At 43.5% G+C, this 17,932-nt stretch overlaps 1 protein-coding gene across 1 annotated transcript in view; it reads left to right on the top strand.

Moving 5' to 3' along the window:
* LOC118399639 (alpha-catulin) overlaps window positions 1-17,932 on the top strand; it is a 117,441-nt gene that overhangs the window by 65,004 nt on the left and 34,505 nt on the right. The window contains exons 4-6 of the mRNA XM_035795892.2: window positions 6,853-6,972; window positions 17,173-17,262; window positions 17,607-17,777. Of these exons, the coding sequence (XP_035651785.2) occupies window positions 6,853-6,972; window positions 17,173-17,262; window positions 17,607-17,777 (381 nt within the window). The remainder of the gene's footprint in view (window positions 1-6,852; window positions 6,973-17,172; window positions 17,263-17,606; window positions 17,778-17,932) is intronic.

Consider the following 17,932-nt stretch of genomic DNA (forward strand, 5'->3'; position numbering starts at 1 on the left):
TTCAGTGTGTCAAATCGGAGGGCCTGTTGTCCAGACCTCTTGCAGTCTCTATGGGAGTGCCACAGGGTTCAATTCTCGGGCCGACTCTCTTCTCTGTATACATCAATGATGTCGCTCTTGCTGCTGGTGATTCACTGTTCCACCTCTACACAGACGACACCATTCTGTATACTTCTGGCCCTTCTTTGGACACTGTCCTAACCTCCAGACGAGCTTCAATGCCATACAACTCTCCTTCCATGGCCCCAAATTGCTTTTAAATGCAAGTAAAACTAAATGCATGCTCTTCAACCGATCGCTGCCCACACCTGCCCGCCCGTCAAGCATCACTACTCTGGATGGTTCTGTATGTGGACAACTACAAATACCTTGGTGTCTGGTTGGACTGTAAACTCTCCTTCCAGACTCACATTAAGCATCTCCAATCCAAAATTAAATCTAGAATCTGCTTCCTATTTCTCAACAAAGCATCCTTCAATCATGCTGCCAAACATACCCTCGTAAAACTGACTATCCTACCGATCCTTGACTTCGGCCATGTAATTTACAAAATACCCTCCAACACTACGCAGCAAATTGGATGTAGTTGAAATAAATCAAATAAAAAGGTCAAACCATGCATCTTTGTTGGGTGATTCATGTGTCAGGTCAGAGCAAGTTGTATCTAAATGCAATACAGAGATTCGTGGTAGCATATTATTAAGGTATGTACAGTGGCTTGTGAAAGTATTCACCCCCCTTGGCATTTTTCATATTTTGTTGCCTTACAACCTGGAATTAAAATAGATTTGTTGGGGGTTTGTACCATTTTTGATTTACACAACATGCCTACTACTTTGAAGATACAAGAAATAAGAAAAAAACGGACAACCTGAGCGTGCGTAACTATTCCCCCCCAAAGTCAATACTTTGTAAGGACACCTTTTGCAGCAATTACAGCTGCAAGTCTCTTGGGGTAAGCCTCTAAGCTTGGCACATCTAGCTACTGAGATTTTTGCCCATTCTTCAAGACAAAACTGCTCCAGCTCCTTCAAGTTGGATGAGTTTTAAATCATACCACAGATTTTCAATTGGATTGAGGTCTGGGCTTTGCCTTCCTAGATGGATTTCCCCCTAAACCACTCGAGTGTTGATTTAGCAGTATGTTTAGGGTCATTGTCCTGCTGGAAGGTGAACCTCCGTCCCAGTCTCAAATCTCTGGAAGGTTGAAACAGGTTTCCCTCAAGAATTTCCCTGTATTTAGCGCCAATCATCATTCCTTCAATTCTGACCAGTTTCCCAGTCCCTACCAATGAAAAACATCCCCACAGCATGATGCTGCCACCACCATGCTTCACTGAGGGGATGGTGCTCTCGGGGTGATGGGAGGTGTTGGGTTTGCACCAGACATTGCGTTTTCCTTGATGGCCAAAAAGATACATTTTAATCTCATCTCAGCAGAGTACCTTCTTCCATATGTTGGTGGAGTCTCCCACATGCCTTTTGGTGAACACAAAACGTGTTTGCTTATTTTTTTCTTTAAACAATGGCTTTTTTCTGGCCACTCTTCCATAAAGCCCAGCTCTGTGGCTTGTATGGCTTAAATTGGTTCTATGGACAGATACTCCAATCTCTTCTGTGGAGTTTTGCAGCTCCAGGGTTATCTTTGGTCTCTTTGTTGCCTCTGATTAATCCCGTCCTTGCCTAGTCCGTGAATTTTGGTGGGCGGCCCTCTCTTGGCAAATTTTGTTGTGGTGCCATATTCTTTGCATTTTTAAATAATGGATTTAACGGTGCTATGTGGGATGTTCAAAGTTTTTGATATTTTTTTATAACCCAACCCTGAGCTGTACTTCTCCACAACTTTGTCCCTGACCTGTTTGGAGAGCTCCTTGGTCTTCATGGTGCTGCTTGCTTGGTGGGGGCTCTTGCGTAGTGGTGTTGCAGACTCTGCGGCCTTTCAGAACAGGTGTATATATACTGAAATCATGTGACAGATCATGTGACATTTAGATTGCACACAGGTGGACTTTATTTAACTAATTGTGACTTCTGAAGGTAATTAGTTGCACCAGATCTTATTTAGGGGCCTCATAGTAAAAGGGGTGAATACATGTGCACGCAACACTTTTTAGAATTTTTAGAATTTTTTAAAACAGGTTATTTTTTAAATTTCACTTCACCAATTTGGACTATTTTGTATGTCCATTACATGAAATCCAAATAAAAATCTATTTAAATTACAGGTTGTAATGCAACAAAATAGGAAAAACGCCAAGGGGGATGAATTCTTTTGCAAGGCACTGTATTTCGCTAAGACGGTATACCGTATACCGGGTTATTTGGAAATAGCCACAGGATGGTTATTCAAATACAGTGGGGAAAACAAGTATTTGATACACTGCCGATTTTGCAGGTTTTCCTACTTACAAAGCATGTACAGGTCTGTAATTTTTATCATAGGTACACATCAACTGTGGAAGACGAATCTAAAACAAAAATCCAGAAAATCACATTGTATGATTTTTAAGTAATTAATTAGCATTTTATTGCATGACATAAGTATTTGATACATCAGAAAAGCAGAACTTAATATTTGGTACAGAAACCTTTGTTTGCAATTACAGAGATCATATGTTTCCTGTAGTTCTTCACCAGGTTTGCACACACTGCAGCAGGGATTTTGGCCCACTCCTCCATACAGACCTTCTCCAGATCCTTCAGGTTTCGGGCTGTTGCTGGGCAATACGGACTTTTAGCTCCCTCCAAAGATTTTCTATTGGGTTCAGGTCTGGAGTCTGGCTAGGCCACTCCTTAGTTGCCCTGGGGTGACCTGATCTCCTTGAGATGCTTCTTACTGAGCCACTCCTTAGTTGCCCTGGCTGTGTGTTTCGGGTCGTTGTCATGCTGGAAGAACCAGCCACGACCCATCTTCAATGCTGTTACTGAGGGAAGGCCAAGATCTCGCGATACATGGCCCCATCAATCCTCCCCTCAATACGGTGCAGTCGTCCTGTCCCCTTTGCAGAAAAGGGTGATTGACCGTCATCTTGAACTTCTTCCATTTTCTAATAATTGCGCCAACAGTTGTTGCCTTCTCACCAAGCTGCTTGCCTTTTGTCCTGTAGCCCATCCCAGCCTTGTGCAGGTCTACAATTTTATCCCTGATGTCCTTACACAGCTCTCTGGTCTTGGCCATTGTGGAGAGGTTGGAGTCTGTTTGATTGAGTGTGTGGACAGGTGTCTTTTATACAGGTAACGAGTTCAAACTGGTGCAGTTAATACAGGTAATGAGTGGAGAAGAGGAGGGCTTCTTAAAGAAAAACTAACAGGTCTGTGAGAGCTGTAATTCTTACTGGTTGGTCGGTGATCAAATTCTTATGTCATGCAATAAAATGCAAATGATTCCTTAAAAATCATACAATGTGATTTTCTGGATTTTTGTTTTAGATTCCATCTCTCACAGTTGAAGTGTACCTATGATAAAAATGACAGACCTCTACATGCTTTGTAAGTGGGAAACACTGCCAATTTAGCAGGTTATCAAATACTTGTTCTCCCCACTGTATAAACGCAACGTAACGTATTGGTCCCATGTTTCATGAGCTGAAATAAAAGATGCCAGAAATGTTCTGTACGCACAAGAAGCTTATTTCACTCAAATTCTGGGCACACATTTTTTTTCCCATCCTGTTAGTGAGCATTTCTCCTTTGCCAAGATAATCCATCCACCTAACAGGTGTGGAATATCAAGAAGCTGATTAAACACGATGCTAATTCACAGGTGCACCCTGTCCTGAGGACAATAAAAGGCCACTCTAAAATGTGCAGTTTTATAACCCAACACAATGCCACAGAACTCTCAAGTTTTGAGGTAGTGTGCAATTGGCATGCTGACTGCAGTAATGTCCACCAGAGCTGTTGCCATAGAATGTTCATTTCTCTAGCCGCCTCCAACATCATTTTAGAGAATTTGGCAGTATGTGCAACCGGCCTCACAACCGCAGACCACATGTAACCACGCCAGCCCAGGAACTCCACACCCAACTTCTTCACCTATGGGATCGTCTGAGACCAGCTGATGAAACTGGGATGTATTTCTGCATTATCTGTAATAATGCACTTTTATGGGGAAAACCCCATTCTGATTGGCTGGGGCTGGCTCCCCAGTGGGTGGGCTTGGCTGCACCAAACCCAGTCGTAAAATCCATAGATTTGGGGCTAATTAATTTATTTAAATTTACTGATTTCCTTATATGAACTGTAACTCAGTCAAATCGTTGACATTTTCGCTTTTATATATTTTTTTTACCTGTAGTTCCCCAGAACAGTTTATCCAGTCACGTGTTTGTTAGTCAGTAGCACAACGGGAGAAAGCGGGAGCAGGTGAGTCCGGCTGTGTATTGACAGGGGTCGCCTTTTATATTGAAAGAAAAAAAAAATCACTTCCTGATAGTTTGTCTCTTAGATATGGTAGCAAATTGTTTCAAATCTCTAGATTTCTTTAAGCTAAAATGATATCCACAAGTAGTAGCTAGCTAACGTTAACATGCTAGGTTAGGCTGTTGCCTTAAATCACTAATCGTCTTCGTCACACACAATTATTCATTTTTATTCATATTTCTCAATTGGATAAAACCATAACACACATCACCATAGCTACCAAAAATAGTGGGAGTGAACTTCAAGAGAAGCAGGAATGGGGTGGGGGCGGGAACTGCAGCAACGCTATGATCTGGTGGCTTGGGTCCCGCGGGCGGTGTAGTAACCGATCACGGGCACCGGAGTGCGACAGCCAATTGTCAAAATGCCGCCTCATTCAAGTGCTGCCATAGGCGACGGCCTAATCTTGCCTATTGGGAGGGCCGGAAAACTATAGTTTTCCTTCACAGAAAATACATTCGTGCAATACCCAAATAGCTTAATTTTCATGAACAGAAGTGGAACTCTATTAGTTTTTTTTGTTGTTGCAAAAACAGTGCATGGCCATCATATTTCTATTTACCATGGAAATAATGTAGCTAACTACATTTCCTAATGTTTTGTTTAAAGTTAATCTGGAATTTTACCGGAGAAAAGTCGGCTGGCTAGTGGCTACACATTGAGAAAAACCTACACATCAGCCAGAGCGCTGTCTGCTGATAGAATGCCTGTTCGTGAATTGTGCAACTGAAGCACAAAGTTGGTATGATGCCAAGCAGAAATTACAATAAGCATTTTAGATATGCGTTTACAAAACGCAGCATGAGATTTATTACGTGTATTGTGTTTTTCCTGCATTAAATTAATTATTAAGTAAGTTACTGAACTAATAAGGTGACGGGGCATAATATTATGTAAGCTTTGTACCGTGTTTAAGAACTCAACGCCCTTTGGATGAGTTATCTGTACAGCTGTCACTGCTATATTTTGATTTCCTTGCATTTTTCTCCTCTCCGTTCTCTGCCTGCTCCTCCCCCATCTTCTCCGAGCAGGCAGGCCCGTTGCCCTAGTGACTCCAGACCCACAGCGTGTGCGTGCACATGCCGCTTCAGAGCAGACAAGCATGCGTCAAAACTTTGTTAATTTGCACAATGTCTGTCGTTCAAAACATGTTCTCAGTTGAAGTTGATGTTTGTCATGGAGTAGGATCTCAAAATTACAACGGAAATAGAACCACTAAATCACCTAGTCATTTCAGATAAAAAATATATCAACAAAATAGACTGACCAATCGATGACACGAATCATGGATGCTATACTGGGCAATCAGTTTGCTTTGTTTGCATATTTAGCTAGCAGCCTCCATAGAAATTCGCTATTACTTGTGCTAATTTTGTTAGCATTCTTGTAACAGATGCCCAATGTGTTTTTTGTTGTTTTTTGGTGTGTACTAAGCCGGTAATACCGCAAATCCCGGAATGAGAGGCCGATATGACAATATAAAAATCATATGTCATTAAGTAACACACACAACATTTACTCCGTCCCTTTTGCAGAGAAATCACAGGTCACCCCTTACCCCACATTGTGTGTTCCAGTGTGAACAGTAAAGGGGATTGGGGTAAATCACTGTGATTTGACTGGTATCTCAAGTGCCACCCAGCCTCAGGCCCATAGTGATAACTCCGGAGGCATGGCCATCCATCCTCCTTCCCTCGCTCCATCTCTCACCCCGTTCACCAGACGAATGGGACACAATTCCACTTGCTGTCACAATGACCTTTTCCTGTTTCTACAGACAGGTCCTCTGTTGTTGAAGTCAGTCAGTCATGACAAGCTGGTCTACTGAACACTTTGGCTTGAAAGTGAATGTGATGGCCATCACTTGTATGACGAGGCCCACGTTGAGTCTGTGTAATAATTTGCTTTGCTACCTCGTTCTGTATCTAGAACCCCATTGACACACACATCAATGTAGTATCTCTCACAACACCTTTAGTCCATCTCTCAAGACCTGGTTCGGACAGAAAGCTGTTGACATTTTTTAATTCTGTGTATAATATTTGATGTTTAAGTGTGAGTGGTTATGTGTAATGTGTGGTAGTTACTGTAATAGTGTTCCTGATCTTCCCATCTAGTTACTGTAATAGTGTTCCTGATCTTCCCAGCTAGTTACTGTAATAGTGTTCCTGATCTTCCCAGCTAGTTACTGTAATAGTGTTCCTGATCTTCCCACCTAGTTACTGTAATAGTGTTCCTGATCTTTCCAGCTGTAGTTACTGTAATAGTGTTCCTGAGCTTCCCAGCTGTAGTTACTGTAATAGTGTTCCTGAGCTTCCCAGCTGTAGTTACTGTAATAGTGTTCCTGAGCTTCCCAGCTGTAGTTACTGTAATAGTGTTCCTGAGCTTCCCAGCTGTAGTTACTGTAATAGTGTTCCTGATTTTTCCCAGGTGCTAGTAACCCTGGAGCAGCTGGAGAGAGTGAGCACCTTCCAGGAGTTTGTCCAGATCTTCAGCCAGTTTGGGAACCAGATGGTGGAGTTCGCCCACCTGACCGGGGACAGACAGAATGTGAGTACCGTCCCTCTCTGAAAGGGTATTGGTCAAGCCACTCTTCTTTCCCCTCCAGCTCTCACATTGTTAGAGAGAGCACTAGAACAGTCTGCTGCACCCAGCCTCACCCTACTAGAATCTGAAGTCAAATTGTTTGCTGATGATCTGGTGCTTCTGTCCACAACCATAGAGTGCCTACAGCAGCACCAAGATCTTCTGCACAGATTCTGTCAGACCTGGGCCCGGACAGTAAATCTCAGTAAGACAAAAAATAATGGTGTTCCAAAAAAAGGTCCAGTTGCTAGGACCACAAATACAAATTCCAGGGGCCTTCTATGCCATCAAAATGAACATAACATTTGACATGCCAATTAGGATCTGGCTAAAAATACTTGAATCAGTTATAGAACCCATTGCCCTTTATGGTTGTGAGGTCTGGTGTCCGCTCACCAACCAATAATTCACAAAATGGGACAAACACCAAATTGAGACTCTGCATGCAGAATTATGCAAAATATCCTCTGTGTACAACGTAAAACACCAAATAATGCATGCAGAGCAGAATTATGCCCGATACCCGCTAATGACCACTTAAAAGGAAGCAATTCTCAAACCTTCCATAAAAAAGCCATCACCTACAGAGAGATGAACCTGGAGAAGAGTCCCTTAAGCAAGCTGGTCCTGGGGCTCTGTTCACAAACAGATCCCACAAAGCCCCAGGACAGCAACACAATTAGACCCAACCAAATCATGAGAAAACAAAAAGATCATAACTTGATACATTGGAAAGAATTAACAAAAAAACTGAGCAAACTAGAATGCTATTTGGCCCTAAACAGAGAGTACACAGTGGCAGAACACCTGACCACTGTGACTGACCCAAAATGAAAGAATGCTTTGACTATGTACACTCAGTGAGCATAGCCTTGCTATTGAGAGAGGCCGCCGTAGGCAACCCTGGCTCTCGAGAGATGACAGGCTATGTGCACACTGCCCACAAAATGAGGTGGATACTAACTTCCTGCCAAATGTATGACCATATTAGAGAGACACATTTCCCTCAGATTACACAGACCCACAAAGAACTCAAAAACAAATCCAATTTTAATAAAGTCTCATTTCCATACCACAGTGTTCCATCACAGCAGCCAGATGTATAACATGTTGCCACAAGAAAAAGGTAACCAGTGAAGAACAAACATCATTGTAAATACAACCAATACAACCTATTTTTATCCCTTTTGTACTTGAACTATTTGCACATCTTTACAACACTGTACATAGACATGACATTTTGAAATGTCTTTATTCTTTTGGAACTTGTGTGAGTGTAATATTTACTGTTCACTTTGATTGTTTATTTCACTTTTGTTTATTCATTTCACTTGCTTTGACAATGTAAACATGTGTTTCCCATGCCAGTAAAGCCCCTTGAATTAAAATGAGAGAGAGACTATTAAGATCTAAAAGCCATGTGCTTTCCAGCTTGTAAAAAGAGGCTCCTGTCTTAATGAATCAAATGAGTGTCTGTGCGTGTGGGAGAGAGAACCGTACAGTGCCGTGAGCCATGTTGGCTCCACATCCACTCAGAGTACGAGATGACACAGATAGCAGGGTATGTATGACGAGCCCCTGCTGCCCTCACACACGTGCATATACACACACTCCAGGTCCTCTGCACCAGCAGGGATAGTGTAGGTGTGTTTAGACAGACTGCAGCACCAATGCGTGGGTCAAATCTGACTCACATCTTAAAGGAGGGATTACGTCATCAAAACAAAATGTGCTTCAAACAAACCCTCTGGAGGCCAAATTAAGTTGTAAAACTGTACATACATCTTTGTATCATATGTTTTCAAGAAATAATGATGCCAGAAAGTTAGAACTCTGTTCCCTGTAGTGCCAGAGTCTGCTAATCCTGCTTTGAGTCATACACAGTCTCTATGTACGTGTTCAAATTGGCACCCTATTCCATATATAGTGCACTACTTTTGACCAGGGCCCATAAGGTCAAAAGTTGTGCACTACACAGGGAATAGGTTGTTATTCTGGATACAGACTGCGCTAGCTCGCTGATGAAAAGTGAATCGTTATGATATAGAGATGAAAATATTCAAATACTTTGTTTTCCGTCTGGAAATCTACTGAGACTAACCGAGTAAAGAGCAGGGGAATATATATATATACTGAACAAAAATATAAAACGAAACATGTAACAATTTCATAGATTTTACTGAGTTACAGTTCATAGAAGTAAATTCATTAGGCCTTAATCTAATAATAATAATAATTTCACATGACTGGAAATAAAGATATGCATCTGTTGGTCACAGATACCTTAAGAAATATTAGGGGCATGAATCAGAAAACCAGTCATAGTCTGGTGTGACCACCATTTGACTCATGCAGCGCCACACATGTTCTTCGCATAGAGTTGATCAGGCTGTTGAGTGTCAAACAAACCCTCTCGCGACCAAATTAAGTTGTAAAAACATCATGCTGTACATACATCTTTGTACAGTTGTGGCCAAAAGTTTTGAGAATGACACAAATATACATTTTCACAAAGTTTGCTGCTTCAGTGTCTTACGATAATTTTGTCAGATGTTACTATGGATACTGAAGTATAATTACAAGCATTTCATACGTGTCAAAGGCTTTTATTGACAATTACATGAAGTTACTGCAAAGAGTCAATATTTGCAGTGTTGGCCCTTCTTTTTCAAGACCTCTGCAATCCGCCCTGTCATGCTGTCAATTAACTTCTGGGCCACATCCTGACTGATGGCAGCCCATTCCTGCATAATCAATGCTTGGAGTTTGTCAGAATTTGTGGGTTTTTGTTTGTCCACCTGCCTCTTGAAGATTGACCACAAGTTCTCAATGGGATTAAGGTCTGGGGAGTTTCCTGGCTATGGACCCAAAATACCGATGTTTTGTTCCCCGAGCCATTTAGGTATCACTTTTGCCTTATGGCAAGGTGCTCCATCATGCTGGAATGTTCCTGGATGTGTTGGTACCATTCTTTATTCATGGCTGTGTTCTTAGGCAATATTGTGAGTGAGCCCACTCGCTTCGCTGAGAAGCAACCCCACACATGAATGGTCTCAGGATGCTTTACTGTTGTCATGACACAGGACTAATGGTACCGCTCACCTTGTCTTCTCCGGCCAAGCTTTTTTCCGGATGCCCCAAACAATCGAAAATGGGATTCATCAGAGAAAATGACTTTAGCCCAGTCCTCAGCAGTCCAATTCCTGTACCTTTTGCAGAATATCAGTCTGTCCCTGATGTTTTTCCTGGAGAGAAGTGCCGCCTTTGCTGCTCTTCTAGACAGCAGGCCATCCTCAAAGTCTTTGCCTCACTGTGCATGAGGATGCATTCACACCTGCCTGCTGCTCTGTACTGGTGGTGCCCCGATCCTGCAGCTGAATCAACTTTAGGAGACGGGTAATGTTGTCAATGGCTGTGCGAAGTTGCCGGATATTGGCGGAAACTGAAACACGCTGTCGTACGCATCCAAAACATGCTCAGTGGGTGGTGACATGTCTGGTGAGCAGTGGCGATTTTAGCATGTAAATCTTGGTGGGACAAAAAAATAAAACGTTTTTTTGCTCTTTTGCTTGCCAGCAAAGCCACAACACTAAACAATACATTTAATTGCACTATAACAGTGACAAATGGTGGCCACAAACTGTTAGGGCCTACATAAAGCTGTCCCAACATCTTATCACTGCTACACCTGGCTATCAGCGGAGCCTTATTTGGCAGAAACAGTTAATTCAGCCTCATTTACTGCCTTTAAAAAAAACTTAAACAGTTGTGGTTTCAAATGACAATTGAGATGAACAAACTATGGCATAAGGGGACGACAAGCTGATAAGAGGCAATCCATAATTTTGATTAAAACAATGAGTGAGTTAGGATGGACGTAGTCAGTATAACTTTGTTTAACACTTTTGAAATATACAACGACAGAATTCAGAATATGTGCCGTTCTTAGTGTTCTCCCTGGACGCCAAGTCAGAACTGTAGGATAAATAAAAGGCGCATATAAGCAGACATGAAGGCTCTTACAAATTTCGATGGTTACATTTATCTAAAACAGGTTATGGGCTACATGTGCACCACCAAGTCAGAACAGTAGGCCGAATTAAGAGGGGTAAAAAAGATACCAAATTATTAGGGTGAAGCACCTGGGCTACTAACATCTTACTACACAACGTACACTTGTGTATACTGTAGCTAAGAAAGTAATACTATCTCCCTGGAATATTACATAATTTATGCAGCAGCATACAATACATTTTTAGACTCAACTTGTTGTTCTGTGCTCATTTGAACAGGAAGGTGGCTCAGCGGTCTTTCGTGGGCAAATTTTGTCATCAGTCTGGCATTCTCTGGAGTTATGGTGCTTTCAAAACAACTGGGAACTCTGGGGGTGGGGGGAACAAGGTTGAATCATGATGATGTCATTGATCTCCAGGTCGTAGCTCTAGAAAGAGGCTGGATTTACAACCGAGTTGGATGACCGTTCAAAATGTATTTTCCCAGTCGGAGCTCGTTTATTCCCAGCTTCCCAGTTGTCTTGAACTCACTTTAAGTCAAGTTTTAGCAGTTCCGAGTTAAGTTGCTTTGAGCGCGACACAAATCATGCTTCATTAACAGCATGGTCAATGTTGAATGTTTATCACATTAAACTGGGAAAAGAGCCTTCCAAACCACTCATTGTTGAATTTTCGATTTCCAACTTGTGTAATGTTTATGGCTGATGAGCACCAATACGTTTTATCTAATTTCTCTTTGGTATTTCTCTTCATATGACAAGGATTTGCCAGTAGATTGTTGACTTGATTCATGATGACTGCTAGCTAAGATTTTGAAAGTATGATGTTGACATGATCAGTCCAATCAAAGCTACTGTACATATAATGTGATTTAACGCAATTTTATCTGTGGTCAATGACCTTGAGTCTTCTTGGATGGGCGCTTCTAATGTAACTATGGCAGCACCCAAGGGGCTAGAATTTTCTAGCGCTACCCTTAGACTTGGCAGTGATGTAGGGTCCACATGAGTGTCAGAACACTGAGCCAATCACAGCACTGAGCTACATTGAAAAACCTGCATCTTGGAGCTGCCTTAAGAAAACAAGAGGCCATGTGTATATGAGGCTTTATTAAATCAATGATATATACAGTGGGGCAAAAAGTATTTAGTCAGCCACCAATTGTGCAAGTTCTCCCACTTAAAAAGATGAGAGGCCTGTAATTTTCATCATAGGTACACTTCAACTATGACAGACAAAATGAGAAAAAAATTATTTATTTATTTATTTGCAAATTATGGTGGAAAATAAGTATTTGGTCACCTACAAACAAGCAAGATTTCTGGCTCTCACAGACCTGTAACTTCTTCTTTAAGAGGCTCCTCTGTCCTCCACTCGTTACCTGTATTAATGGCACCTGTTTGATCTTGTTATCAGTATAAAAGACATGGCTCTGTGCCTGGAGAGAAGTTGATTCCACCTCCTGGAACACACACTAAATGCTTAGTCTTTGAAACACAGAGATGAGCGAGTCAGTGGATGTTACTGAGATATCTACTGCATTGAGTCGTGCTTCACCAGGTTAATCTATGAGTAATAACGCTGATGGCCTGAGAGAACTAAACCTTAATTAAACTTAGCTCGAGAACTCTGACGGTTCTTCCACATGGTACAGATATGCTCTGTGTGCGTTTAAAGTGTGGGGGATGCTTTTTTTTTTAATGACTGACCCCTTGCATTAATTGGTCCACTAGTCCAGACCAGAGCCATGTATTTATTTTATTCTTCAATCATGGCTCTGGTCCAGATCCCTGGTAGGTCAAAGCCAGTTCTTCTTAGCAAGACTGAGTTGTGGCTTAAAATGGTTCTGTCTATTTGGTGTCTCAACTGGCCCACACTCACAAATCAGAGAAGTTTGGGAACCAGCCGAGACTGCTTCTGTAACTGTCCAGTGTTGGTCTCTGTCCATTAGGACCTGAAGGATGAGACTGCTTCTGTAACTGTCCAGTGTTGGTCTCTGTCCATTAGGACCTGAAGGATGAGACTGCTTCTGTAACTGTCCAGTGTTGGTCTCTGTCCATTAGGACCTGAAGGATGAGACTGCTTCTGTAACTGTCCAGTGTTGGTCTCTGTCCATTAGGACCTGAAGGATGAGACCGCTTCTGTAACTGTCCAGTGTTGGTCTCTGTCCATTAGGACCTGAAGGATGAGACTGCTTCTGTAACTGTCCAGTGTTGGTCTCTGTCCATTAGGACCTGAAGGATGAGACCGCTTCTGTAACTGTCCAGTGTTGGTCTCTGTCCATTAGGACCTGAAGGATGAGACTGCTTCTGTAACTGTCCAGTGTTGGTCTCTGTCCATTAGGACCTGAAGGATGAGACTGCTTCTGTAACTGTCCAGTGTTGGTCTCTGTCCATTAGGACCTGAAGGATGAGACTGCTTCTGTAACTGTCCAGTGTTGGTCTCTGTCCATTAGGACCTGAAGGATGAGACTGCTTCTGTAACTGTCCAGTGTTGGTCTCTGTCCATTAGGACCTGAAGGATGAGACTGCTTCTGTAACTGTCCAGAGTTGGTCTCTGTCCATTAGGACCTGAAGGATGAGACCGCTTCTGTAACTGTCCAGTGTTGGTCTCTGTCCATTAGGACCTGAAGGATGAGACTGCTTCTGTAACTGTCCAGTGTTGGTCTCTGTCCATTAGGACCTGAAGGATGAGACCGCTTCTGTAACTGTCCAGTGTTGGTCTCTGTCCATTAGGACCTGAAGGATGAGACCGCTTCTGTAACTGTCCAGTGTTGGTCTCTGTCCATTAGGACCTGAAGGATGAGACTGCTTCTGTAACTGTCCAGTGTTGGTCTCTGTCCATTAGGACCTGAAGGATGAGACTGCTTCTGTAACTGTCCAGTGTTGGTCTCTGTCCATTAGGACCTGAAGGATGAGACTGCTTCTGTAACTGTCCAGTGTTGGTCTCTGTCCATTAGGACCTGAAGGATGAGACTGCTTCTGTAACTGTCCAGTGTTGGTCTCTGTCCATTAGGACCTGAAGGATGAGACTGCTTCTGTAACTGTCCAGTGTTGGTCTCTGTCCATTAGGACCTGAAGGATGAGACTGCTTCTGTAACTGTCCAGTGTTGGTCTCTGTCCATTAGGACCTGAAGGATGAGACTGCTTCTGTAACTGTCCAGTGTTGGTCTCTGTCCATTAGGACCTGAAGGATGAGACCGCTTCTGTAACTGTCCAGTGTTGGTCTCTGTCCATTAGGACCTGAAGGATGAGACTGCTTCTGTAACTGTCCAGTGTTGGTCTCTGTCCATTAGGACCTGAAGGATGAGACTGCTTCTGTAACTGTCCAGTGTTGGTCTCTGTCCATTAGGACCTGAAGGATGAGACTGCTTCTGTAACTGTCCAGTGTTGGTCTCTGTCCATTAGGACCTGAAGGATGAGACTGCTTCTGTAACTGTCCAGTGTTGGTCTCTGTCCATTAGGACCTGAAGGATGAGACTGCTTCTGTAACTGTCCAGTGTTGGTCTCTGTCCATTAGGACCTGAAGGATGAGACTGCTTCTGTAACTGTCCAGTGTTGGTCTCTGTCCATTAGGACCTGAAGGATGAGACTGCTTCTGTAACTGTCCAGTGTTGGTCTCTGTCCATTAGGACCTGAAGGATGAGACTGCTTCTGTAACTGTCCAGTGTTGGTCTCTGTCCATTAGGACCTGAAGGATGAGACTGCTTCTGTAACTGTCCAGTGTTGGTCTCTGTCCATTAGGACCTGAAGGATGAGACTGCTTCTGTAACTGTCCAGTGTTGGTCTCTGTCCATTAGGACCTGAAGGATGAGACCGCTTCTGTAACTGTCCAGTGTTGGTCTCTGTCCATTAGGACCTGAAGGATGAGACCGCTTCTGTAACTGTCCAGTGTTGGTCTCTGTCCATTAGGACCTGAAGGATGAGACTGCTTCTGTAACTGTCCAGTGTTGGTCTCTGTCCATTAGGACCTGAAGGATGAGACTGCTTCTGTAACTGTCTAGTGTTGGTCTCTGTCCATTAGGACCTGAAGGATGAGACCGCTTCTGTAACTGTCCAGTGTTGGTCTCTGTCCATTAGGACCTGAAGGATGAGACTGCTTCTGTAACTGTCCAGTGTTGGTCTCTGTCCATTAGGACCTGAAGGATGAGACTGCTTCTGTAACTGTCCAGTGTTGGTCTCTGTCCATTAGGACCTGAAGGATGAGACTGCTTCTGTAACTGTCCAGTGTTGGTCTCTGTCCATTAGGACCTGAAGGATGAGACTGCTTCTGTAACTGTCCAGTGTTGGTCTCTGTCCATTAGGACCTGAAGGATGAGACTGCTTCTGTAACTGTCCAGTGTTGGTCTCTGTCCATTAGGACCTGAAGGATGAGACTGCTTCTGTAACTGTCCAGTGTTGGTCTCTGTCCATTAGGACCTGAAGGATGAGACTGCTTCTGTAACTGTCCAGTGTTGGTCTCTGTCCATTAGGACCTGAAGGATGAGACTGCTTCTGTAACTGTCCAGTGTTGGTCTCTGTCCATTAGGACCTGAAGGATGAGACCGCTTCTGTAACTGTCCAGTGTTGGTCTCTGTCCATTAGGACCTGAAGGATGAGACTGCTTCTGTAACTGTCCAGTGTTGGTCTCTGTCCATTAGGACCTGAAGGATGAGACTGCTTCTGTAACTGTCCAGTGTTGGTCTCTGTCCATTAGGACCTGAAGGATGAGACTGCTTCTGTAACTGTCCAGTGTTGGTCTCTGTCCATTAGGACCTGAAGGATGAGACTGCTTCTGTAACTGTCCAGTGTTGGTCTCTGTCCATTAGGACCTGAAGGATGAGACTGCTTCTGTAACTGTCCAGTGTTGGTCTCTGTCCATTAGGACCTGAAGGATGAGACTGCTTCTGTAACTGTCCAGTGTTGGTCTCTGTCCATTAGGACCTGAAGGATGAGACTGCTTCTGTAACTGTCCAGTGTTGGTCTCTGTCCATTAGGACCTGAAGGATGAGACTGCTTCTGTAACTGTCCAGTGTTGGTCTCTGTCCATTAGGACCTGAAGGATGAGACTGCTTCTGTAACTGTCCAGTGTTGGTCTCTGTCCATTAGGACCTGAAGGATGAGACTGCTTCTGTAACTGTCCAGTGTTGGTCTCTGTCCATTAGGACCTGAAGGATGAGACCGCTTCTGTAACTGTCCAGTGTTGGTCTCTGTCCATTAGGACCTGAAGGATGAGACCGCTTCTGTAACTGTCCAGTGTTGGTCTCTGTCCATTAGGACCTGAAGGATGAGACTGCTTCTGTAACTGTCCAGTGTTGGTCTCTGTCCATTAGGACCTGAAGGATGAGACTGCTTCTGTAACTGTCTAGTGTTGGTCTCTGTCCATTAGGACCTGAAGGATGAGACCGCTTCTGTAACTGTCCAGTGTTGGTCTCTGTCCATTAGGACCTGAAGGATGAGACTGCTTCTGTAACTGTCTAGTGTTGGTCTCTGTCCATTAGGACCTGAAGGATGAGACTGCTTCTGTAACTGTCCAGTGTTGGTCTCTGTCCATTAGGACCTGAAGGATGAGACCGCTTCTGTAACTGTCTAGTGTTGGTCTCTGTCCATTAGGACCTGAAGGATGAGACTGCTTCTGTAACTGTCCAGTGTTGGTCTCTGTCCATTAGGACCTGAAGGATGAGACTGCTTCTGTAACTGTCCAGTGTTGGTCTCTGTCCATTAGGACCTGAAGGATGAGACTGCTTCTGTAACTGTCTAGTGTTGGTCTCTGTCCATTAGGACCTGAAGGATGAGACTGCTTCTGTAACTGTCCAGTGTTGGTCTCTGTCCATTAGGACCTGAAGGATGAGACTGCTTCTGTAACTGTCTAGTGTTGGTCTCTGTCCATTAGGACCTGAAGGATGAGACTGCTTCTGTAACTGTCCAGTGTTGGTCTCTGTCCATTAGGACCTGAAGGATGAGACTGCTTCTGTAACTGTCCAGTGTTGGTCTCTGTCCATTAGGACCTGAAGGATGAGACTGCTTCTGTAACTGTCCAGTGTTGGTCTCTGTCCATTAGGACCTGAAGGATGAGACTGCTTCTGTAACTGTCCAGTGTTGGTCTCTGTCCATTAGGACCTGAAGGATGAGACTTCTTCTGTAACTGTCCAGTGTTGGTCTCTGTCCATTAGGACCTGAAGGATGAGAATAAGAAGGCCAGGATGGCAGCAGCCAGAGCAGTGCTGGAGAAATGCACCATGATGCTGCTCACTGCGTCCAAGGTGTGTACATACTGTTGCTAATGTAGATTAAACCTGTGGACTGGAAAAACCTGCTACGGAATAGGTAAAATTAGTCCTTCTGGTGCTTGTGAATTTCCATAGGCTGTTTTGAAGCAAAAAACTAACTTCCCATTTAAAACATTGTTTTTGTGTTTAGTAGATGTGAGGCATACAGACTGTATTACTACAATTGACTCCGAACATGGACTGCCACACAAGCAGACTAATTCTGATACTTTTCCAAATTATTAGCAGAAGAGTTGCTATGATTGGTAAAAAGATCAGAATTGGGCTGCCTGTGTAAATGCAGCCTCAGTTGTAAAACCATGTCTCTCTCCCTGTAGACGTGTCTCAGACACCCGGACTGCGAGTCGGCGCGTATCAACAAAGATGCTGTGTTCCACCGCATGCGATTCGCCCTGGAGCAGGTCATGGAGATCGTGACGGACGCCCGGCCCTGCGGGGAGACCAAGGTCCTGCCCCTCAGCATTTACACCGGCATCAAGGACTTCAAGGTGGGACAACAGGGAAGGACTTCCTTATAGATTACATGTTTACATTGTAATATAGTTCTAATATCGTAACTACAGTATGATGGTTTAGGCCTGAACTACAATCTAGTGTAATTTGGATAACATTTATGTTCACGTAGTCTATCCACAATATATTT

Source organism: Oncorhynchus keta, chromosome 20 (assembly GCF_023373465.1).
Source record: "Oncorhynchus keta strain PuntledgeMale-10-30-2019 chromosome 20, Oket_V2, whole genome shotgun sequence".
NCBI classification, from domain to species: Eukaryota; Metazoa; Chordata; class Actinopteri; order Salmoniformes; family Salmonidae; genus Oncorhynchus; species Oncorhynchus keta.